Below are 23,891 nucleotides of genomic sequence, written 5' to 3' on the forward strand. Positions count from 1 at the left end.
CTGTTACACTGCTTCTGGCATTTGTCCAAAATCTCTGTCAAGACTTCCTGCAAAATTTGAGAAAGAATTGAATTTAAAACTAAAAAATATCAATCCAGTATTAATACTTGCCCAGGTTTCATCATCTATTGTCTTTCACAAATACAAACAGCAAGGGAAAACATCAAACCTCTGGCTTCACAAACTAGAGACTTGACACACCTACGCCAGATGCCATTTTTGAAATGTTATCATATTGCTTCATACAACCAAGCAATTTGATCTTCCTTGTATGGTCAAAATCAACTTTTCTTTACAAGATAAAGAATACTATATTGGAATTGTTTTGTATTTTGGAGAGTAAAGCTCTTCAGAGACACACCCAAAGAGACATAGGAAGCATTGCAAGAAGTTGGTACTCAATTTTAAATGAATAACAAACCTTACAATCCATTGAACATTTGCAGTTGATTGATGGCTCTTTCTTGTAGTAGATAATGCTTACTGATCTACTTTAGTTAGTACTGATCTATTGGTTCCAGGAGGCCGTTTCATAAAGCTGTCCATAAGTTAAGAGCGACTTTAAGAACGACTGGTGATCCTTTCTTATGCGCTAAACCATCACCAATGAATATACCATTTACCACAAGAAAGGATCACCAGTCGTTCTTGAAGTCGCTCTTAACTTGTGAACAGCTTTATGAAACACCCACCAGATATTCAATTGAAGAATGAAAATAAGTTTCATGTAAATGAAACTGATTACAAATAAATTGATTGCAATAAACTTCTTGCAATTGAAATCGAATGGAAATATGTTTCGTGCAATTGAAACTGATTGGAAATAAATTTCCTGCAAATAAAACTGATATATACCTCTGATGCATTGTATGCTACTGACTGTAGAATCCAATCTAAAGCTGGTGAGTAGAGAGATAGATAGGATGTCATGTCAAGTCTCTGGACTGCTAAGATATTCTGTACAGTATCACCTTGAAGCTAGAGGTAAAAGATATAAACCAAATTGAACAGAAGAAACGGGTGATTAATACAAGACTGGAATGGTGGGGAAGAGTGTTTCAAAGAGATATTAGTGTGGCATAAAGCAAATAGAAGTACCTATTACATAAGTGATATAAGTTTATTTAAACCAATCAAGTGATATAATACAAATATTTAGTACAAATGTTGGCAAAGAGAATATAACATGAAAGGTTTAGGACCCCATAGAAGCAAAGCTTGTGAAAGGGGCCCCTTGATGAAATATAGATATATGTACATCAAAAAAATCTATATTTTGTTGCTCAAAATAGAAATCAGAAATACTCTGAAAATTCATTTTGCCAAATTGATTGTGGGCCCAGCAGCCACCGTGCAGCACCAGATTGACGTTATTCTATTTTTTAAACGGCAGAACGCCAAACAGGGTAGCACCAACCCCCATCTTTTAAATCTTTTGGGTTGATGTGGCTGGAGCTTGAACATCCGACCATCCAGTTGTGAGAAGGACGCTTTACCAACTGAGCCAACATACTGGTATGTTACATGCATAACCCCGGTCATCAAATTCTGGCATACTTGCAAAAAATGTATGCACTTTCTCCACTTGAGTCCACTAAATGTCAAATACAGTACTTCATATCAAATTATGACATAGATTTTTTCACAGAGGGTTGAATATGTATAAATATATGTTATACATGTACTTAAAGGGAAGTAAAAACAAGTTTTAATGAAAGAAATGTTAAATTTTTTTTTTTTGGATAACAAAACTAGCAGATACATCAGAGTTGCCAATTTACATGTTCGATTGAGTTTGAGCTGTATTATTACCTGTGTGTATGTGCCTAGGAAGTCATAATAGTTACTGATGAGATGATCACGGGCATTGGGGGCAACATCCATTCCAACCTAAGTAAAAAAACAATATAACAAATAATCATACAATAAACAAAAAACTTGCATACATGGCAAACTTTAATATTGCATACATTGCAATATTGCATGTTATACTTACTGTTGTTATGCAGTCTCATATCAATAACATTTCTATGCCTGCTATAGGGATTTGATTTGCCAGGGAAAATAAGTTTGAACAACAGAGACAATTATTATAGGAAGGTCCCACATACATAGGGTATGACAATAATGAAAATGACTCTCTTCTTCCTCTTCTTTTTCTTCTCCTTATGTTTTTTTCTTCATCTTCTTTGCTGATATTCCTTCTTCTTCTTCAAGGGAACGGGGGAATATACATGTACAGAGCATTACATGGAATCTATTGGTCATTAAATCTTCTTCTTTCTTTTCTTTCTTTCTTTCTTTCTTTCTTCTTCTTCTTCTTGCCATGAATGCCATGAATCCATCCATTGGTCATAAAATGTGATTCAACTCTGGGTGAATAATATCATAGAGTTCATCTCCCTATGAAAGCTCAGCTTTGACTCTTGTTAACTTACCTTACAAAGGTATGTTCTGGCATAGATATCTACTAGAGGATCACCAATAAAGCTGGGCTATGACAATCTTTAACTTTCCTACAAAGGTATGCTCTGGCATAGATAGCTACTAGAGGATCACCGATAAAGCTGAGCTTTGACAATCTGTAACTTACCCTACAAAGGTATGCTCTGGCATAGATAGCGACCAGAGGGTCACCGATTCCTCGCATCTGATTGGTCAGTCTTAGCAAAGCCTGTGAGTACTCCCTGGGAAGGGAATGGATATAGAGCATGAATAAATAAAGATAGAGATTATGTGTTGGTAAATCATTTATCATTGTATTCATTAAAGAGATACAGGAAATATTTGCTTTACCTTCATATAGTATTGTACACATATTGATATTGTAAAAAAAATATGAGGAAATCTCATATTACACTTTCAAATTAAAATTGTGATTGCTGTTAAATGCTCAATTTAAATGTGCAAGGGGCAATAAAAAATACAAAGGATTTTCACCAACCCAACCAAAAATTAAGAAATGAACAAAATATACATCAAAAGCATGTGGGCACAGCTATGTGCTCCTTTATTTTTTAAGCAAACTACAAATACATCATTTGAGAGAGTATCTTCTAGAGCTGATATTAAACCGAAGAATATGGAAAATTTATCTGGAATAAACATTTTTCATCTATACTCACCCTGATGTTAGGAAACTGTAACATTTCAATATTGCTGTCTCTACATAGCTGAGATTCTGGTGTCAAGGAATAAAACAAACCTTTACTCACTTTACCTGTTTCCAACATTTACTTAACTGTCTTATACATTTTCAGAAAGAAATATAGGATAGCACAAAAAACTCTAATCATCATCAAAGTCAAATGAGTGAACATTACCATCTCAATAACAGGGACAAAGGGACATCATTAGTCATATCATCAAGCATCACTGGACAAAATTCATCAGAATCAACAACAAAATACACTTCAGATTTAATTTGTGACATCTAAATTGCAGTAAAACCAAGAAATTTTACTCTCCCAAGTTGACTGTAAAAAAACCCCAAGACTCGGCAAGACCAAACCTGCTACTTTTTTCCAGTGTTCCAGCATATATTCTGCACATTTCTGTGTCCAGATTGCCAATTTAATCTCTGTATTAAATGAATATTTGACATGAAAGTGTGCCAAAAGTGTTTACAAGGTCAATACTTTCATGGGTTTACCTTAAACTGCTATTTGTTTTAATGTTCTATATCTGGGGCCATAAGCACAAGCCTATATACTGACCCCCACTATTTCTGAACTCTATGTTGCTTTGCCCCTATTTTATATTTTGGAATTGAATTAATTTGTATTGGTGCAGGGGTGATCAAGGATACAGTCTTGGGATGAGTTCTCTGATGGAAGCAATCTTAAAGAACCAATTCCTGCAGGTTTCCTTGGCTGAGTTAGGCACCTGTTCAGGGGTGAAGTGAACAGGGAGGATCTGAGGGGTGGAGCTACCTGGAGGCAAGTAGGTTGATTTCTTGTGGATCCTGTCATAGACCAGACGACCTAGTGGAGCCGGCGGAGGGGAAAGAGATTGGAAAGACATTTAAATATACTTACTTAATAATGATAAAAATAGTACTTATAAATGCATCTACATACCAGTAGGTCATAAAGCACCTAATATATTGCCATGACCATTGAATTCATGCATGGCAGTGTACAGTGCCTAAACCTTCTTCACTCACTGGGGAGTATTCAAGTGCTACTCAAACTGGCTTTAACAAATTATGATCTTTACTTGCTGAGTTCAACTCCAATTTGTTTAAAACTAATTGAAACTTTTATATACATTAAGCTTTATAATCTTCAGCCTTGCCCAATCCTCCTTTCTCTCACCTTCCCTCAGTAAAAAATGGCATCTTTTACTCTAACTTATCCCTAATCAATATGCTTTCAGGTTTGCTGCCCCTTTTGTCTTAGAAAAATGCAAACTCCAGAGAGTTTATTTGCCTCCCCTTCCCTATTGGCAAAAGACGCTTCCCTTCCCTTCCCCTTAACCCTTGCCACATGTAAGACCTTAGCTATCCCCCACCAATCCTGAATCTACCACTATAATCTCCGGAGTTTATGCTTACCAAATGTGTCAAGTATATCTGTGATGAGAACAAACTTGCTGGGGTAGAACTGAATCACTGAGATATCAGCTAGAAGCTTGGAACACTATAAAAAACAAAGATACATTTATATCACAAAGTTACAAAATACTACAAATAAAAGGGTTAGGAATATGGGAAAAAAAAGGGGGGGGGGTGAAATATTGTCATGACGATGAGACATCGCAAGTTGCAAAGACAAGATTAATACTGTGTTACACTAAATGATATCATAGCAGAGGTTCTATGACTATGGGGGGGGGGGGGGCTCAACGATTCGCGCAATATTTTTGTCGCACAAATTTTTTTGACCACACCGATCACTGACTTTTTTCATGTCAAGTCTTGCACATTTTTTGAGACCAAATTTGCCAGGGTACGCAGTTCCGAAATTACGCAACATTTTGTACGTGCATGTCAGACCAAAATGTGGTCAAAAACGTGATTTCGTGTACAAAGTCAATGCAAATTGTGTTTTCAACCATAAATCATAAATGTATGATAATTTTAGTTTTGCTGTTCTAATGGATTTTTATTTCATGCTGTTTATGATCTCAAAAGAGTCCCCAACCAAGTTCATCAAAAAAACAATGGAAAAAAAAGTCCAAAAAACAAAAAATACATAAGAATTTGCAAAATAAAAAAATTATAATACATAAGAAATTGATCTGATATCGCAATTTTATTTACCTTCATTTGCTTAGGAACACCACAAAGAGTTTCTACACCAAAAATTAGAACATTTGGAGCTTTGTTTAGGGAATCAGAGGAAAAAGTATGATTTTGCATACTAATTATGCATAAATTAACATAAATCAATTAATAGCGATTTGCATGAAATAAATTAATACAGAATTTCGTAGATTATGTCCTAGGCAACCTGCATGCCAATTTTTGGCGCGAACGACGGCCAAGATCTCAACCCTAACCCCCCCCCCCCCCGGCCATATGATCTCCCAAAATACACCGGTCAAGATAGGGTTAAAAGTCAGTCCCAGACATAAATACATTTATCTGATTGATACATGTCTAAAATAACCCCAAAACATAAACATGGAGCATAAATCATACTGTGAAGGGTGTATGCAAATAAATGTAAAAAGAACACTTTATTCAGTAACTAAGCCTTGCAGCCTGAACTAAAATCAATATTTAGTATTAGATCTACCTTACCTGAATGGCAATTTTGAGAGCCTTGACTTTCTGATCTAAGTCCCATGCATTGATAAGTGCTTGGTTAAGCTCCTCGATACGGTAGACATATTCCTGCTGACTGAGATTCAACATCTCCTTCACAGAACCCTATAGGAGCAAAATTGAAAAGGAAACAATGAAGTACATTCCCAGGGCTCTGTTTCATTAAACTTGTCATACATGAATGAACATTGATTTACCATGAGCAATGTCCATTGTCTCATTGAAAAAGAGCAAATTTGTTATAGGATTATTTTGTTTCTAAATGGCAATTTTTTTTATGAAACAGGGCCCATAATTTTTTTGAATATCTAGTAAAAATATAGAATGAAAATCAAAGCATTTTTCACTTTTTATAACAGCTGCATAAAGTTCAAGGCTTGATTAATGAGGTTACTACCATGACCCTCAACATTTTAAGCAGATTTTGTATACCGCTTCACACACCTACAAGTAAATTTACATACAAATTCCCTGCTTTTCACTTTCAATGAAATTAAAATAATTAACAATCTCATCTAGGTTCCATCCACACAAGGCTGATCAATTCTTGGTTTCAATAACCACAAATGACAGCTGAAAGACACTATTTTCATATACTTTTTAAAAAAATATTGATGAATTCCCTGATATTTTCTGATTTTCTAGAAATTTCAGACCCAAATGAGCCCTGATGTATGTTGACAACCCAGGGATAACAATATAAGGGCCCAGTTGCACAAATATTAGTGATTCATCACAGGGCTAAGCTTCATAATTGATTACATTGATTATTATGTATAATCAATCATACAAATCAACATTGCGACCAATCACTAAGCTTTGTGCTATGGGACCCTGACTTCAAATCAAACAAGATAAAAATATGTTTTTGTCTACCTCCTCAAAGTCATCAAGCTGCTCGAGTCTGTTCTTGACTTTGTCAGTGACCGTGCCTTGGACTACCTGAGTTTTCACTGTCACTGGAAAAACAAACAAAGCAAGATTTGTTTTAAATTCATGCAATTGATTTTCATTCAATTTATTGACATTCCAGGTGATGATAAAGATGACGATGATGATTCTATGTATAGCACAATATTTCAAAAAAAAAAACAACATTCAAATGAACTGACTCAATTCACAAAAATTCATGATGAATGTAGAACAGAACATGCTTGAGGGAGATCATTTACAACAATGAAGAATCATCAAGGGAGCAATTTCAGAAGTATGGGTAATTAAATAAAAAAACACAGAAACAATGAATATGGAGATTCATACAGAACCCTGTCAATCTTTTTGAGGCAAAATCAATGAATTTCTATAGTTGAACAGAAGAATAGAACCGTTTAGTATAAATGTTGCATTGAACATATCAGAACAACAGAGAAGGTGGGTTTAGGGTTGAAGTGATTTTCAACAAACAATGGAATTCTTTTTTTTTCAAATTTGTGAGCTCATTCAAACATTGGACTGAAGCTATAGCAAGATGCATGTATTTAGTGCCCAAGGCAATAGGATGCGTTCAATATGGGACCAAATCAATATGTGTGAGTGCCAGCCATTGTATTTTGAGTAACATGTTTCACTGTGTATAGGTATGTTAATTATAAATGATCTCCATATCCGTAATTTTACTCACCTTTTTCTCTATCAGCAGGTGATAAAAAGCTCTGAAAGATAAAAAAAAATAATTAAAATGAAAATGCTACTTTACTGTATTACTATGCCAGACTGAATACAAACATCCTTGCATCTTAATCCAAATGTACAAATGTGATATACACTTCAGCAGCCTATTGTTACAATGACAGAAAAGAACAATCCTTTACTGTTTTGTCACATAATTCTACAGGCAATTATCCTAGAGGCATAATTAAAATTAAGAGTTATTTGCATTCATTCCAATTAACATCATGTACAAGATAACATACACAGTAATATATAATAGAACATAAATAGATTCATAACTATAGAAACCATGATAACATTGAAAAAAATATAATAATTGAAAAAGAAACACTCGAGGAATGCTTCTAGTAGCTCATTTAAACAAGGTTTCCAAAGGAAAATTATACATTTTGAAATTCATATAACAAAACCCTGTTTGATAGGTTTGTAATAATGTGATAACATAGAGAAAATACACATAGAGATTTAATGACACCTGTTAAACTGACTGAAAGTGTTGTTGGATACTCACTGTTGTAATTGAAAGTTTCTCTGAGGTTGTGTATTTGCTCAGGATACCAGCTTTCTTACTAGACCATGGCTCAAAGGAGTCATCCAGTCCTTTAGGAGCTCCTTGAGCTGCAGAATCAGTCTGGAAGAAAATAAGAACATAGATCAGTACATTCACAATCCATTTTTTATGAAACACTATTGTGTTCACATACTGCATGATATAATAAAAATAATAATTCCTGAATTTATAAAGCGCTTTTTCCAAAGGTTACAAAGCACAGGTCTTATTATTACCCCAGCTTTAGTTCAATATGCCGCTTCCTGAACTCGGTGCACTGAAGGAATTAATACTACGGGTACCCATTCACCTAACCAGGGTTGAGTGCAGCACAATGTGGATAAATAATAGTAATGTGGATTTACTGAGCAAACACATTCTGGGAAACTCATAATGCTTGCCCAGCAACAGTGCTCATTTAGAACAGGTTCTTTTAATAATACAAGAGAAAAACAAAATCTGTGCCAATCTCAAAAGTTATTGTGGTGAATCATACTTAATGCCTGAACAAATTGATGTAAATTGTTTTATGATATTATGTCCATGTTACTTGTGATATATCAAATCTTAAAACCATGATCAGTTCTAACTGGTCATAACTGGTCAAACATTTAACCAGAGATAAGGCAAAATCAATGCCTAGTTACACCATCAACCAATAAGTAGTAATAGGCTATTTGTAGTAAAGTAGAAGTAAGCTATTAAACTTACAGCATCTTTCTTGGAGGCACCCAGTGCAAGAGACAGAGGATCAGAGAGTGGGTCCACCTTGGGCTTGGCAGCAGCTGCAGCAGCAAACTGTGACAAGGGATCACTGCCTTCCAAGGCACTGCTCAATGGATCAACAAGAGAGGTTGCTTTCTTAGCAGCGACATCCTGCTTAGGGGTAGTGCTGGTGCCTGTGCGGCCAGTTGACTTGCGAAGCTTTGCTTCAGCCACGTGCACCTGGATCAGAAATTGAGAAGAAACAAAATAAGTATAGTTGCGCTTTTTTATATTTCAATTATATTACATCCCGTGCTGGTCTTCAGTTCCCAGTAGGATGTGTTTACCGATTATTTTCACAGTGGAAACAGATGACAATCATGTCATATTATTTTACTTGGCCTCACATACAAACAAGCTGTATCCTGATAGAAGAGTATTTTGTTTCCTATAATTAAGAAACTTTTCTTTCTTTTCAATTTACTACATAAGGATAATGGTTGTGTCTCAACTCTCAAACCCCAAACAGATAGTAGGATGGCTTCACATGTTCTGAATACAAGTTTCACTTTAAAAGTGTGTACAACAGTAAGTGTATTGTCTGAAGGTTTTTTGCTTTGTTAATAGAGGGCAAGACTGAGCAGGGTACTGACCGTTATAGGCTTCAGAGGATGATCTACAGTAAGATCACCTTTCAGTAAGAGTTTCCTTTTCTCAGCTTCATATTCCCTAGGTTTGGCATGCCTAGGAAGAAGGAAAAGAAACACATCAAATAAGACACTGAATCACAAAAAGATACTAAAACCATTGATCACTTCCACAACGCATGTACAGTATGAATTCAAAGTTTATTGGTACAGGTAACTACCTCTCTAACTCACTGAATTTCTTCTTCTACTTCTTACGGTGGTTTATATCAAAGCCTGCTCAGCAAATAGTGGAGGGTTGGTGTTGTAGTATTTCAAGCAGAGGATGTCATTTATGATTTGTGCTCTTTTAAGGGCTTATCTACTCATTCCAGGTCATAACCAATTACCACAATTAGGGCCGAGTCAAAGCAATAAAAATGGCTTTATTGTGCCTTCGACCTCAACATTGTTATTCAAATCATTTCGCCTTTGCCGTAATTTTGATAGTGACTGTTCAAGTAAGTGAATGCACCGGCAGGCAGGACTACTGGTTGATGATGATAGACTAGTACGGGAAAGCTGATCTGAGTGAAGACAGACTTTGATTTTGAAGCTGAAATAAATCCGTTCTTGATGCAAATTCAGGTAAGGATTAGAAATTTCAGAATAAATTCAGACAAAATTTGAGGTGAAATTAATTTGCTAACATCAGCAGGTGCGGAAGTGCACTAGCGTCCCATTTTGCTCAAGCGACAGTTTGACATGCCCTCTCCCAGCAATCCATGTGTCCCAAGCTGACGACAAAATTTACCAAAAAATGGCAACAAATGAAGTTTGTAAAAAATTGATCTTGATCATTTGATTTAAAAACAAGGGGTGATAATTGTTATCAAGTTCAAAATAAGAGAGGTGCCTTAACCCAATGTAGATCTCAGCACACAGATTGACTTTGACTTGAGAGCGCTGATGAGTCAATGCACTATTAGGCGCTTATGCAAGTTTCTCACCGGCCAACTTCCGAGTAAATTTCCCCATCGAAAATTGTTCACAAACTGCCACTGCTTTTCCGAATATTGCGATCGGGAAAGGCTGTATTTCGGCTTCGATCTCGTTGACTTTGTTCGAATCCTCCGTCTGTCATTGCTTTGCTTGGCTTAAGCTTCGCCATAATGTTGATACGGACAGAATGTTGTGACCAAAGGATTCACCTGTTTGTTCGCTGCATGTTCACACGATTTGGTTGCTAACTTTAGTCCATAACAAAATTAGGGCAAAGCCAAGCAAAGCGATGTCTGTCTGAGGATTCGAAAAATAATGTTGAGATTTAAGTCGAAAAATAGCTGTTCCTCATAGCGACATTTGGAAAATTGGGGGACATATCGTTTATTGACCTCGACAAGTGACTGAGAGATTTGCCATGGCATTTAGAACAATTTCTGGTGGAAATTTTCTCGAAGTCTGCTGGTGGGAAATGGCATTTGCGCCTGTTTATGTACGATAATGTTTCATGATGTTTTGATAACAAAAATCAGAATGGAGCAAATTTCATTTTCAGGATAAAAAAAGTTTTTCATATTTATTTAGGCCTAACGTTAAAGAGATATTGGATCCTACGTTCATCGACATAATCTAGCACTAGCACCCAATCGTCTAGACAGGAATAACTTTCGTTTCTGGGGATTTATTTAACAATTTCTAACATTTTACTATCATCCCCATCCACCGACGGTAATACGTTAGTGCGAGCCCGCATGTGTAATCATTTCTCCCAATTCGGGCCTATAGTGTTTTGTCTAGATTTTTTTTAAGGTCTAAATGACATTATGTTATCTTGAACGATGGTCCACTATTTTCATTAGACACTAATCTTTCTTTTGATACAATGCATTTTCAAATAAAATTTCAAAAATGATTTATTCCGTATTTTAAAAATCTTTCTGCCGGAGAGGAAAAACTGGCAGCCGTGTGTTGCTGCCCTCTACGTTCATTGAGTTATGCTTTAGCTTTTATCACGGCTCTCCGATTAGAATTTTTGCGATATCCTGGCAAATCAATGCGAGCGACAAGTTCCGAACGCACGCACATAGACAAGCGCAACGCGGCGGCACGAATCGCTATATAATTATAAAGACTGGTAAATACGTCTGTAAAGTGTAAGGATGCATCCCATTCTACCCCATTTTGGAGAGTACCCATGTCTGCCTAGTATTACACGGACGAGTCCTGGGTTCCGGCACGCAAAGAGGGCCACATTTATTTTATAATCAATAATGACATTTTATGTACAAAAATCAATCAAAAAATCGGGTTTCCGCCGAATCTGTTAGATCTAACGTTACTGCCAATACATTGTCTTTACGGCCAACAACACTTCAGTCTATGTATTGGTGAGTGGAGCCAACACAGTTCAGCGGAACAACCAAATACAGAGACTGAAGTTGTCCAATCCGATCGTCATGTCATGATGACTATTAATTTTGCAAACATGAAATCCCATGCGTGGGACAGCAACGAATCCGATCTCTCACTCACTGCACTCGACGACGGCACACCTGATCGTTCAAGCTCTCACATGGTAAAACAGTGCACTGTTAACTGGAAATGTAAATTAACACTCAACACTTATTTACTTCATTTTACGAGATAACAAAATGCACTGTCTGTTATTTTTCCAATGCAACGAAAAACTTACCATTCGTAAGTCGCCATTTTCGTTCAGCAACCGCGATCCCAGAATTACATCACGTGACGTGCAATCTCACTATGCCACTCCCCTTCTTCAAGTCAGGTGATATGTCACTGGCCACTTTTGTTTATAAACCAATATAATAACTGTCTCGGAATTACGTAGACTTTCTTTTCTTATTTTCTACCTCGTATTTCATACATGATATGCCTCTACTGGGAATGCAGGCACGGATACCTCCCCCCAAAAAAAAGAAAGAGAGAGAGAGAGAGAGAGGGAAGTGAAAACTAAAGGAAAAGGGAAGTACCCTCCACCCCCTCCCTATGAAAGAATAATAGTGAAAGATAAATGGGACATTTAAAAAATCAAGGTGTCTGCATAACGATAGGACTGAATTGCATAGTCACTACGCTGCAGACCCACCCCCTCCAATAATAAAGAGAAAGGGGGTTTAGAGAAAGACAGAGATCATTTAGAATTTAAAAAGGAAGAAAGAAAAAATTTACCAAAAGTGAGAACGTGAAAGGGAAGAAATATCAAGTGTAAATATTTTCTCCCAAAACTGAATTGAAAATTGTGAATGTAGAAATTAAGAGAAAAGGAAAGACAGTTCGAACTGGAAAGGGGGGGGGGGCGGGGTGTGGGCTGAGATTTTTTTTATATAAAAAAGAACAAATACAAAATATTTTTATCCTTGTTAGTCACCAAAATAAATACTCCAGCCTGTATATGAGACTTTATAATCATATTGTATATCATCTACAACCAACAGTTTTAGGACAAAGATGTTCAGCTAGTAATGAACAGAAACAATGGCAGGAACTAGAATTAACCAGAACTTCATAGGGGCAATGGAATTTGTTTAAAGCAAATAACATCTGACTAGTAGCTAGTATCCTTAAACAACATGAACCCTTATCATCCTCTTGATGTGAGCGACCTTATGTTCAAGAATCAGGTTTTTTTTTTGTTACATTAGTAATGTTTGTGAATCTTCTTCTCCGTAAAGCAAGCAGTCAAAATTGAATAGTTTTGCAACTTCAAACTTGTCTTTTTTTCTCCCCTCCCACACCCACATGCACACACACACAAACACACACACACATTTTTGATGTCTTTTACTTCTCAAATAAACAAAACAGCATGGGACAGCAGAATCAATTACATAAAATTAAATAAACAAATCATCCATACAACATTCACATCATTAATCTCTAAAACAAAATAAAGAAAACTACAAGCTAGAGAGTTCTTTACACAAATGTGTTCACACAAAAGTGAAATATATATTCATAATTCTTGACAACTTTCTTTCCTTCACTTTCATCATCTGTACATTATGATTGCAGTTGAATTAGCAAGCAATAACAGAGAGAATACAATACAGTAACTTGACTCATTCAAATTTTCTTTCAAAGATGAAATCTAGGGGAAGTTTTGGAGCTACTTGTGGTTGTTGGCTAGAAGGGTGAGTGGAATATTAAATGGACAATGTACACATGACCCCCATCAGTGCCAAAATCAATTTTGATACACTCTGGCCACAATCAAACTCGGCTTTTAATCACATTACTATGCATAATCAGAAACTAAAACATTAAAACAATGAAAAGGGGTATAATTACTATATTTCTATTGCTTGATAGGCCCTTAGATATTTCATTCCATCTTGGGAACAGACATTATTTCCATCACCAACTTTGCTTTATGAATTGAAATTGAAGACATTATAGTACACTGTGACTTATCTCTAATTACTCAAATCTTTTTATAGGTCAGTGTCCATTTCATAACCTGTTGTAAAGTAGTAGATTTCAGGATGAACATTCATGGTATTTCCTGAGTAACAAGCACTGTAATGTAATCAACAACTCGAACAGCTGATCAGCATTCCAATCCATTCATGAAAATGTAAATGTATATTTCAAACAGGATCTGAAATCAACAACAGAGGTACTGAATTCCTACTTGTCTATAAGACTTCAATGACTTTGATGAGTACGTTTTTGGGAATGAAGAGATTCTAAATGAACTGGAAAAATTATATGTTTGTTAAGCAGTTTAAAACTCCTCAGAATTTTCACATTGGCTATTAATACAGTTGAATATTCTAAAGAATACTCTCCAAAGTTCTAGTATTAAACTATGCTGTCCAGTAGCGTACCGTGAACCGCAGGAGACAAAGCATTGGGGGGGGGCACTGCATTGTCCGTGAACAATGCTCTGCCCCCCCCCAATGCTTTGTCTCCTCCGGGTCACGGTACGCTACTGATGCTGTCTTGTTGAAGATTCTAATAACCAACGATAATAAAAGGGACCGATGGAACTACATAGTGAGAAATTTTACTATTAACAACAGAGCCTTGTCTGTAAAATACATATTTGATTCAGATTAACTACCAATTCCAGATCGACCTCAACTGTGCACGTTAAAAGGCACTGTGATCTGAATTGATTGCAATGCTTTACAAGGTGAGCTGTCTAATCTCAAACTTCTCGATAAAAAGTGCATCTATATGCAGTATTAAAATAGTTTTGTATCCCTGACGAAGACAAGAGGTTTGCGTCGAAGTTTCAAAGTTTGTAGAAGAGATTTCAATGACTTTGATGAGTAAGTTCTTGGAAATGAAGAGATTCTAAATGAACTGGAAAAATTATATGTTTGTTAAGCAGTTTAAAACTCCTCAGAATTTTCACATTGGCTATTAATACAGTTGAATATTCTAAAGATAGTCATGACACATTTTTTTTTTAAATCAGGGGGCATTTCAAAAATTTTGATGCAGCAGCAATGTGCAAACAGCATTGATTAGATATAATCTCTTGCAGACTACCCACGTAGCACACATTCCAGAGCATGATCAATACTGCGCTCCTTTATACACATTTTGCAAATATAAATTAAAGCTCGACTTCAAATCTGGCATACTACTTGTGAAACCCAACCTGAATGCTGTATTTGATATTTTTTGTAAATTAATATGAAGGATAACAGATATAAAAGCACCAACCAAAACATTCCCATTATGAAATAACGGTTGGTTGAGCAATTTATACTACATGTACATGTACATAGATGTACATATACATGTAGATGACTTCTGCACATGATGTTAAATTAACCATTATTAAATTCTTATTGTGACAACATACTAAAAATAAATAAAAAATCAGATATATCCATCCAAATTATACTGCTACTTTTACACTGAATAAGGTTGAAATTTTGAAGAGAATGCGAATATGGATAGTAAATCTAACAGGGTTATACTTTGACTTGGTACTGGCATCCTTGTAATACATGTATCAAGACCTTTGGTAATAAACTCTAAAATCTCATTAAGATATGGTACAAAAGAACTCAGAAATGTATGTATGTGTTCAAAAATGAAGAGGCAAATCACTCTTAACTTGAAATATACGCTTCAACACTAATACTGCCATCAGTTGCACATACAAACTCAAGATACTGAAATGATTTCATTAAAGATCACATGAGTCATTTCACAATCAACATGAACATTCTCTCCTAAATACTGGTGCAAGCATTATAAAGAATTTGGCCACAGTTTCTGTAGCTAAATAACAGACAAATAAAATCTTCAGTCATTGTGACCTCTTTGCTACCTCATATTCCACTGACATTGTACAAAAAAAAATTACTGAAGTTTGTTGCATCTTGTTTGAATAATATTTAAAGAGAAACACCCCCTAAATGTAGCATTATCCCCGTTTCATCATGATACAAAGTAATTTCACAAACATGGATGCCATCTTGCATGGCTGGCAAGTCACCCAGATCAGTATATCAAGCAATATATTAAGCAAATACATGAACTAATGTGAAAAGGTCTTTACAATGTCTTATGAATGCATATTTGTACTCTGTACCATGAAATCTTGCATCACTTGATAAGTTCATATGTATACATGTATTTTGACAAATTCAAACGGTACAATATGAAACAATAGCAAGCAGGCTTGCATTATGACATGTTTGAAGAGAAATGTGTTTTTATACAGAGTATACATAAATATAATTTGCCGTTCCCTCTCCCCTGTTTCCTACAGTTAACAAATCAACAATGAGTATGTACATTCAGCTATACAGTCAGTCCTATTTCGCTCCAAAGACTCCGCCCACTTCATCGTCTTCTCGTACTCCCATGCTCTGTGAAGATAAAATAAAGATTGATAAATGGATGAATACATACCACAATGATTTTCAGAGGAAAAGAATGTATTATACCAAGTGGATCCAGTGGCGTACCTGGGATTTTTCACAGGGGGGGCAAAACTGTACGCCAAAAAATTTGACAAGCCCAAAAAAAAAAGGTCTTCAATCACAAATGAAGGATTTCGTACCAGAAAAAAATTTGACAAGCAAAAAAAAAAAAAAAAAAGGGTCTTCAAGCTCGTCAGGGGGGCAGGGATACGTCCTTTGCATGGGTTGTGGCTTGTCAGGGGGGGCAGACTGCCCCCTCTGCCCCCCGTAGGTACGCTAGTGAGTGGATCCCAATCAAATGATTGATTAATACTACAGCATATTATGGATGTGACTTGGCATTTAGTTTGCTTAAAGGTCAAGTCCACCCCAGAAAATTGTTAATTTGAATCAATAGAGGAAAATTAACCGAGCTGACACTGAAAATTTCATCCAAATCGGATGTAAAATAAGAAAGTCATGACATTTTTAAGTTTCGCTTATTTTTCACTTAACAGTTATATCCACAACTCAGTCATATGCAAATAAGAGAGTCGATGATGTCCTTCACTCCCTATTACTTTTTTTTTTATAGTGTTTTGAATTATAAAATATTTCAACTTTTACAGATTTGACAATAAGGACCAACTTGACTGAATAATAAAACTGTTGAAATTATGATAATTCCACATGTTCATGGAGGAATAAAATTTTGTTTCACATGACAATAAGGAGAAAATTAGAATTTTTCACATTTCATATAATATAATAAAATACAAAAGAAGTAGTGAGTGGGTGACATCATTAGTCTGCTCATTTGCATACCAACCAGGATGTGCATATAACTGTTTTGTGAAATTAAGCGAAACTTTTAAATGTCATAACTTTCTTATTTTGATTTTGATGAAATTTTCAGTGTTATGCTTCTTGTATTTTCTCCTTTTATTTAAATTACTTTCTTTTGGGGTGGACTTGTCCTTTAATTTAACTTTTGACCAGTAACAAGCATCTGTGGGTAAAGTTTAATGACTACACATCATTTAGAGATCAGGGTGATCATGCAATAAAAGCAAGTATCCACATCTTTATCTTATGAAACAAAGATTACACATTGGTACCTTCAAATATTCCAAAAGGACATACATCCCCAAGCCTACAAGTATCGTGAAATGTGACAGCCCCCCCCCCAAAAAAAAAAAAATTGCAACCCTTTATCTTTTGAGAAATTAAGATAGTCAAACCGTTGCACAGTAGTTGACATGTAGGAATAGCCTACCAGACAACGCGGTTTCAGCATTGTCTATAAACTCTTAAAAAAATGTATTGATAGATATAGGTCTACAAAGTATGATCTTCTGTATAAACATATATCTAGACAGAATATTATTGCTATTATATGATTTTTTGCATACACTTTGTACTTTGTCAAGATGAATTTGAATGTCAAGTGAATTTAACGTCTTGGATAGTGCACTACTCAGAAACGGAAATATGATCAATAACATGCAAACATGCCTATAGCATCGTGGGATTAGAGTAAAGGCCGCCACACACCTTATGACTGGTCCACGATCCGATTTTGGAACAAATTGCATTTTGCTTATTTTCTGAAAATATGAATTAAAAGTATCTTTTTATTTGAGATTCAAATTAACTGAAAGAATAGTAATACAACAGTTTTAGATGATTGAAATCCCTTATTTTGGAGAAATTAAGGCCAAATTAGTTTCAAATCGTAGCCAATCATACGATTACTATGACATCATTACAACTAGATATTAAATTCATTTTAATTCTAATAAGGATAATAGCTTATTCACAGACTTGAACATAGGTATTGGTACAATGATTTAGAACATTACATACTAAGATATTCTATGTCTCAATATCAGCACCAAATTGATGTGTTACCGGTATTCCAAAATCGGGTTGCAGACCAATCATAAGGTGTGCAGTGGACTTAAGTTACTAGAGGTTTACATATTTCTTACCTTTTGTACATATTGTGGATTAACGGCTATCTCTTGATCCATACTTTTTAACTTCTCATCTAGACTGATACAATGTTGCATCTGATTTGGCAAAAAAAGTAGTCAAACATTGAAACAAAGGAGGAGAAGTTGGTACTAAGTTTTTCATGAATTAATCTAAATTTCATTAATTTATAACTACAGTAGAAAACGTCAGCCACACTTAGATTTATAGAGATTTCCAAGAAGAAATAAGATTAAATGGATTGTGAATGTGCATTGATTTCGCAGTGCAAATATGTCAATATTTAAGACACATTTTAAAATGCTCTTCCTTGTCAGTAAAAAAAAATAGAGACAAAGTGATTAAAGTAAAGAGCAATTCAGCTTAACCACTTCTGTATCGCTATTTATGATTTATGAAATGTTAGCATAGAGATACAGAGCTGAAATTGCTCAATACGGTTACCACAATAGTTCTTCTAAAGTAATAAAACTTTTGCCAGATGAATTTATTTGCACTTTTTTCCCACTGCTCATGTTACAGAGTATCATTTGTAGGCCTATATTAAAGATATTTCGAAAATTAAAGACACTGGTATCTCTAATGTACAAATGTGAACAGCAAACCTTAACTAAAACATAACGAGCACTACTGACATTGAATCATTCCATTTTAATAAAGTTGCTTTGAGAATGCTATAAGTAGACTTACCTGTTGCTCAACATGCCTTAGTACTGCAGGATTGTCATATTTCTCTGGGTTGTCATGGAAATGAACCATTCCATTCTGTTTGCTGATTGTCGCATGAATCTCACCATCCTCAATCTGAAATACAGTTACAGAAAATTGTTATTATAACTTCTATCTGCACATCTACCTCAAATACCGTACCTAAATTTACATGCAACAACCTCAATGATGATTTTAGAAACGGTTCTGGAGAAAATGTAGTTTAATTTCTCTTTCCTTTAAAGACCCATAATAAATGTAATCTGTTAACTTTGTAATGCAAATTAATCTGTTGCAACAATAGTGACACCTATATACATGAAGTCTAAAGCCAAGTGCACACTATTGCACAAAGATCCAATTTCAACAAAATCAGAGTGTGCGCCAACCTACAACACGCTCCAACTGCGACCCGCTTTGTTGCAGTAGAATCGCAGACCAAATCTCAGACATTTGACAAGTCAAATCTTTCTGTGATTTTTCTGCGATTTTGCTAATTTTAGCCAATCAGATTTTCCCTAGACGATGATATCATGGCCTGTATGTGGGCCGGCCTGCGATGCGATTGCACTGAGATGAAATTGACAACTTGTTGCAACAGGATCTTAGTGCAATCGGGTCGCATAGTGCATGCTGGGCTTAAAAGGTGTTTTTTTGTATGTATGCAAAACAATCTTCAACAAAGCTCTTACAATTCAATATTCCAGCTTCCAATTTTTTGGAATCACACATAAAATTCACAGGGTATAAAAAACATTATAATCCGCATACTAAGAATCTTGCTATAGGATTGGTAAAAAGTCAGTCATGTGATAAAGGGTAGTTTCCCCATCAATCATCACTTGCAGTGATAGACCCTTTGTGTATCGCTGATCTTTTTCAGCCCGTACAGTCATATCGCATTATGAATTAGTTTGAGTACGCCCGAAATGAAGAGGTCTTTGCCACTTGATTTTTGGGTCCATATTTCTCCATCACCTGCAGTGACGATCACGCAAGATCGTGAGGCATGCTCGCAGTGTACATACCATATGTGCTAGCAGTAAAACTTTGCACAAACTAAAAGTGCTTTGCCCCTCAATTGTTGTGAAAATCCTTTGTGAGGTCACAAGAAATCTTGCTGGAGCAGTCTACATATGTGCTAGCAATAAAACAATCATAATTGTCTCGATGGATTTTTTTTTCAAAGGAAACCTTAATTTAAAAAATAAAAATTCTTCTTATAGGAACGTCTTGATATCGGTTTCTTCGTTTATAGTGGTTCCGATGTGGAATGTAAAGCATATGATCACCTTATGATTTCAGGTGACAAGGCAAATTATCACTTTCTCGGCAAGCTGGATGAACTCACTATCTTTTCCTCAGCTTCGCTTCAGAAAGATAGCTACATCCATCTTCTCTCGTAAGTGATAGTTTGCCCATCACCTTCCCTAACGGTGATTATTTGCTTACTATTTAGGTCAAATTCATGTTATTACCATATTTCTGACATACTGTTCAGCCTCTTGTGATGTGTGTAGGTGAACTCTCCTGGCAATATCACTCAGAGATAATGTGAGGAAGGTCTGTGGAGAAACATCAGCATAACTATCACCTTTGGAAACAACTTAAACTTAACATGTATTTATCATCTGGTACCTAGAAGTCACACTGACAGATAATGATGTCTTTTCCATTTGTGCAAATTCACAGTTTGCCATTTTGTAGCTGAATCCCCTCCCTATGCATAGCAGGTTTGCAGCTGTTTTTGTTTTGTAGCCAGTTTTAAAGAAATGGCTCATTTTGTCCATTTGGAATTCTCCCTAATAAGGATCAGGCTTCAAGTACAAAACAGCTAGGAAATTTCGAACATTTTGTCCATTTTGCACGGCTTTGCTCACTGTTCTTGATTCTTCAAATCTACTTCACTAGTATACTGCCCTCTTTTGGTGTGGTATGAAAAGAAAGAACAATGCCATTAATGCCTTGAATAACAAATAATATTGACAATGAATATCATACCCAGTAAAAATTTTCAAGTAAATAGAAGGCCTATCAATGGATCATGACATAATATCTCATCCTTGATGGAAAATTTGTTCATTTGCATGAGGCTAAGAATTGTATCTAATCACATGACATGCTTTGAATCTATCAATAGCATATATTTAGTATATGACAGATGTGTTAGACAAAGATGACCTTCAGAATCTGCTAATCAAATGTTAATAGACCCCCCTATAAAGATGAATAAGCTTACTTTTGTGAGTCGCTGGATGTTCTTTCGATAAAGTGATGACACAACCTGCTTGCCAAGTCCCATATTCTGATCCTTTCAAAGGAAAGATAACGAAGGATGTTGACATAACATTTATGATGGAACAAACATCATAGGCAGTTAAATTGCTCAGCAGTCACTATAAAAATGCTTGAGTCAATACATAAGTTTACCAAAGATTGTGTATGTATGATTGGTAGTATTTTATAAAACTGGTAAATGAGAAACCCTAATTTGACCTGTGGATTTCGTTTATACCAAAAATTTATACACCTTAGACCCCAAATCACTCATAATAAAACAATAAAAATATAAAGTTGAAAAAAACAAAGAAATACCTAAGAGATTGTGAGGGGAAGGTCCATTTTCATCGCGACTGCACAATCAACAACTGAGATCTGAGGGAAGGAGGCCAAATACCCCCCCTTGGGCTACACAATAAAAAAAAGCCTGGGCTAGGTAGGATTAAGTTGCTGATGGTTTGATGAAATAAAAAAAAAAAGAAATTAAAATTACTTTGACATTTTAAGAAGACCTAATTCTCTAAGAGAGAGGACAATAAAGCAAGGAAAGAAAAGGAAAGAGGATGGGACTTAAACTAGACAGATGAAATTGTAAGGGAACTGTTGCTTACTCTATTTAGCTGATCAGAATGCTTTTCTAGAACACTGCTCACATCTGATGGATTGTTTGTAGAGTAGGAGTTGGCAATCTCTTGGTAAAGCTGGCTTAATGGCTAAATACAGTTAAATAAAAATGAAATACAAATGTAATAGATACAGATAGCTCTTAAAGCCACACTATCTTCAGTTTTCATAAGGATATAACTAAATTAGAGGTAATACTACAAAGCAAGATAATACACAAGGGTGGCCTGTATTTTAAATGAGAAGAAGAAGAAGAAGAAAAATAAATGTTACACTTAGAGGAGTCAGCAACTCACAGTCCTATCCCTTCCTCACCATCTGGCGTAGTGATTTCCAGAACTCGGTATTCCATTCAATATTAAGATTAAGATTAAGTTAAGCCTAACTTTTACTGCCTAGAAGATCATGTTCAACCAATTCTTTTTTTTTACTTCAGAAAACCCAAATCTAAGCCAAATATTTCACTCAGAAGCACTTTCACATCACTATGCCACTGGAAAAAATATATATGGTCACCAAATGTAAAACATAATAATTCCACACAGCACTAAGTAGTTACAATTAAAAACCTATTCTGCCAATTGCGACTCCAAAATACAAGTCTCCTCCAGAAAAGTCTGGAATTAAAGACCAAATAAACTGGTATAAATTCATCCAGGAAGATCTGGGAAGAAGTGTCCTAGATTGGATAGGAAACATAGAGTGAGAGAGATTATATAACAAGGCAAACGCCAAGCGTTGTCTCGCCTGCATATTGCAGTCATGAAGAGACTGCATGTCAAAACTACATGTATGCTATATGACTTCGATGGACCTCTGTTACGAGTTTGGCGATCCCACCTCGAAGCTATAGAAAATTATTGTGTGTACAACACAGCAGTGCCAGTCATGGAAAGTTCATTGACCTTTGACCTTAATCAAATTCAACTCACATTCGAACTTGACCTGCACCTTCAAGAGATGGACCTCTTGTTTGAATTTGGCAATCTTACCTCGAAGATATAAAAAGTTATTATGTGTAAATGTACAACACAGCACAGTGCCAGTCATGGAAAGTTCATTGACCTTTTACCTTAATCAAATTCAACTCACATTTGAACTTGACCTGCACCTTCAAAAGATGGACCTCTTGTATGAATTTGGCAATCCTAACTCGAAGATATAGAAAGTTATTGTGTGTACAGCACAGTGCCAGTCATGGAAAGTTCATTGACCTTTGACCTTATTCAAATTCGACTCATTCGAACTTGACCTGTACCTTCAAGAGATGGACGTCTGTTATGAATTTGGCGATCTCACCTCGAATCTATAGAAAGTTATTGTGTGTACAACACAGCACAGTGCCAGTCATGGAAAGTTCATTGACCTTTGACCTTATTCAAATTCGACTCATATTCGAACTTGACCTGTGCCTTCAGGAGATGGACCTCTGGTATGAATTTGGTGATCCCACCTCGAAGATATAGAAAGTTATTATGTGTACAACACAACACATTGCCAGTCATGGAAAGTTCATTGACCTTTGACCTTATTCAAATTCGACTCATATTCGAACTTGACCTGTGCCTTCAGGAGATGGACCTCTGGTATGAATTTGGTGATCCCACCTCGAAGATATAGAAAGTTATTACATGTATGTGTACAACACAGCACAGTGCCAGTCATGGAAAGTTCATTGACCTTTTACTTTATTCAAATTCGACTCATATTCGAACTTGACCTGTGTCTTCAGGAGATGGACCTCTGGTATGAATTTGGTGATCCCACCTCGAAGCTATAGAAAGTTATTGGGTGTACAACACAGCACAGTGCCAGTCATGGAAAGTTCATTGACCTTTGACCTTATTCAAATTCGACTCATATTCAAACTTGACCTGTGCCTTCAGTAGATGGACCTCTGGTATGAATTTGGTGATCCCACCTCAAAGCTATAGAAAGTTATTGGGTGTACAACACAGCACAGTGCCAGTCATGGAAAGTTCATTGACCTTTGACCTTATTCAAATTCGACTCATATTCAAACTTGACCTGTGCCTTCAGTAGATGGACCTCTGGTATGAATTTGGTGA

The 23,891-nt window shown here is 35.8% G+C and overlaps 2 protein-coding genes across 3 annotated transcripts in view; both read right to left on the reverse strand.

Annotated features, from left to right (window-relative positions):
• The window catches only part of LOC129269230 (VPS35 endosomal protein-sorting factor-like), a 28,910-nt gene extending 16,820 nt beyond the window's left edge, over positions 1-12,090 (reverse strand). The window contains exons 1-14 of one of the 2 annotated variants that reach the window (XR_010294847.1): positions 12,018-12,081; positions 9,350-9,440; positions 8,703-8,936; positions 7,953-8,072; positions 7,392-7,422; positions 6,647-6,729; positions 5,747-5,875; positions 4,556-4,640; positions 3,809-3,983; positions 3,126-3,173; positions 2,594-2,687; positions 1,813-1,890; positions 856-978; positions 1-47 (exon numbers count right to left, since the gene is read on the reverse strand). Coding sequence is in view for 1 of the 2 variants with exons in the window: in XM_064105515.1 (XP_063961585.1) it covers positions 1-47; positions 856-978; positions 1,813-1,890; positions 2,594-2,687; positions 3,126-3,173; positions 3,809-3,983; positions 4,556-4,640; positions 5,747-5,875; positions 6,647-6,729; positions 7,392-7,422; positions 7,953-8,072; positions 8,703-8,936; positions 9,350-9,440; positions 12,018-12,034 (1,355 nt within the window). In the remaining variant the exon portion in view is untranslated. Of the gene's footprint in view, positions 48-855; positions 979-1,812; positions 1,891-2,593; positions 2,688-3,125; positions 3,174-3,808; positions 3,984-4,555; positions 4,641-5,746; positions 5,876-6,646; positions 6,730-7,391; positions 7,423-7,952; positions 8,073-8,702; positions 8,937-9,349; positions 9,441-12,017 lie in introns of both variants that reach the window. The other variant, XM_064105515.1, reaches the window with a different exon arrangement.
• A 3,580-nt stretch (positions 12,091-15,670) lies between these two features.
• On the reverse strand, positions 15,671-21,911 carry LOC129269949 (COP9 signalosome complex subunit 3-like). Its single transcript, XM_064106136.1, has 6 exons — positions 21,810-21,911; positions 21,158-21,229; positions 20,397-20,483; positions 18,901-19,014; positions 18,207-18,287; positions 15,671-16,182 (listed from the first exon to the last, which is right to left on the reverse strand). The coding sequence occupies exons 2-6, from the start codon at positions 21,218-21,220 to the stop codon at positions 16,129-16,131; spliced, it is 399 nt and encodes a 132-aa protein (XP_063962206.1). The 5' UTR covers positions 21,221-21,229; positions 21,810-21,911; the 3' UTR covers positions 15,671-16,128.
• Between the last annotated feature and the right edge of the window lie 1,980 nt (positions 21,912-23,891).

The sequence above is a fragment of the Lytechinus pictus genome, chromosome 10 (assembly GCF_037042905.1).
Source record: "Lytechinus pictus isolate F3 Inbred chromosome 10, Lp3.0, whole genome shotgun sequence".
Lineage (NCBI taxonomy): Eukaryota > Metazoa > Echinodermata > Echinoidea > Temnopleuroida > Toxopneustidae > Lytechinus > Lytechinus pictus.

Coding starts and splice junctions, on each gene's coding strand:
- LOC129269949 (XM_064106136.1), bottom strand. CDS start 21,220: ATGGGACTTGGCAAGCAGGTTGTGTCATCACTTTATCGAAAGAACATC. Junction 19,015..20,396: donor AACAGTATGTCAGAAATATG/GTAATAACATGA, acceptor ACTGTATTTCAG/ATTGAGGATGGTGAGATTCA. Junction 18,288..18,900: donor TAAGGCATGTTGAGCAACAG/GTAAGTCTACTT, acceptor TTGCCAAATCAG/ATGCAACATTGTATCAGTCT.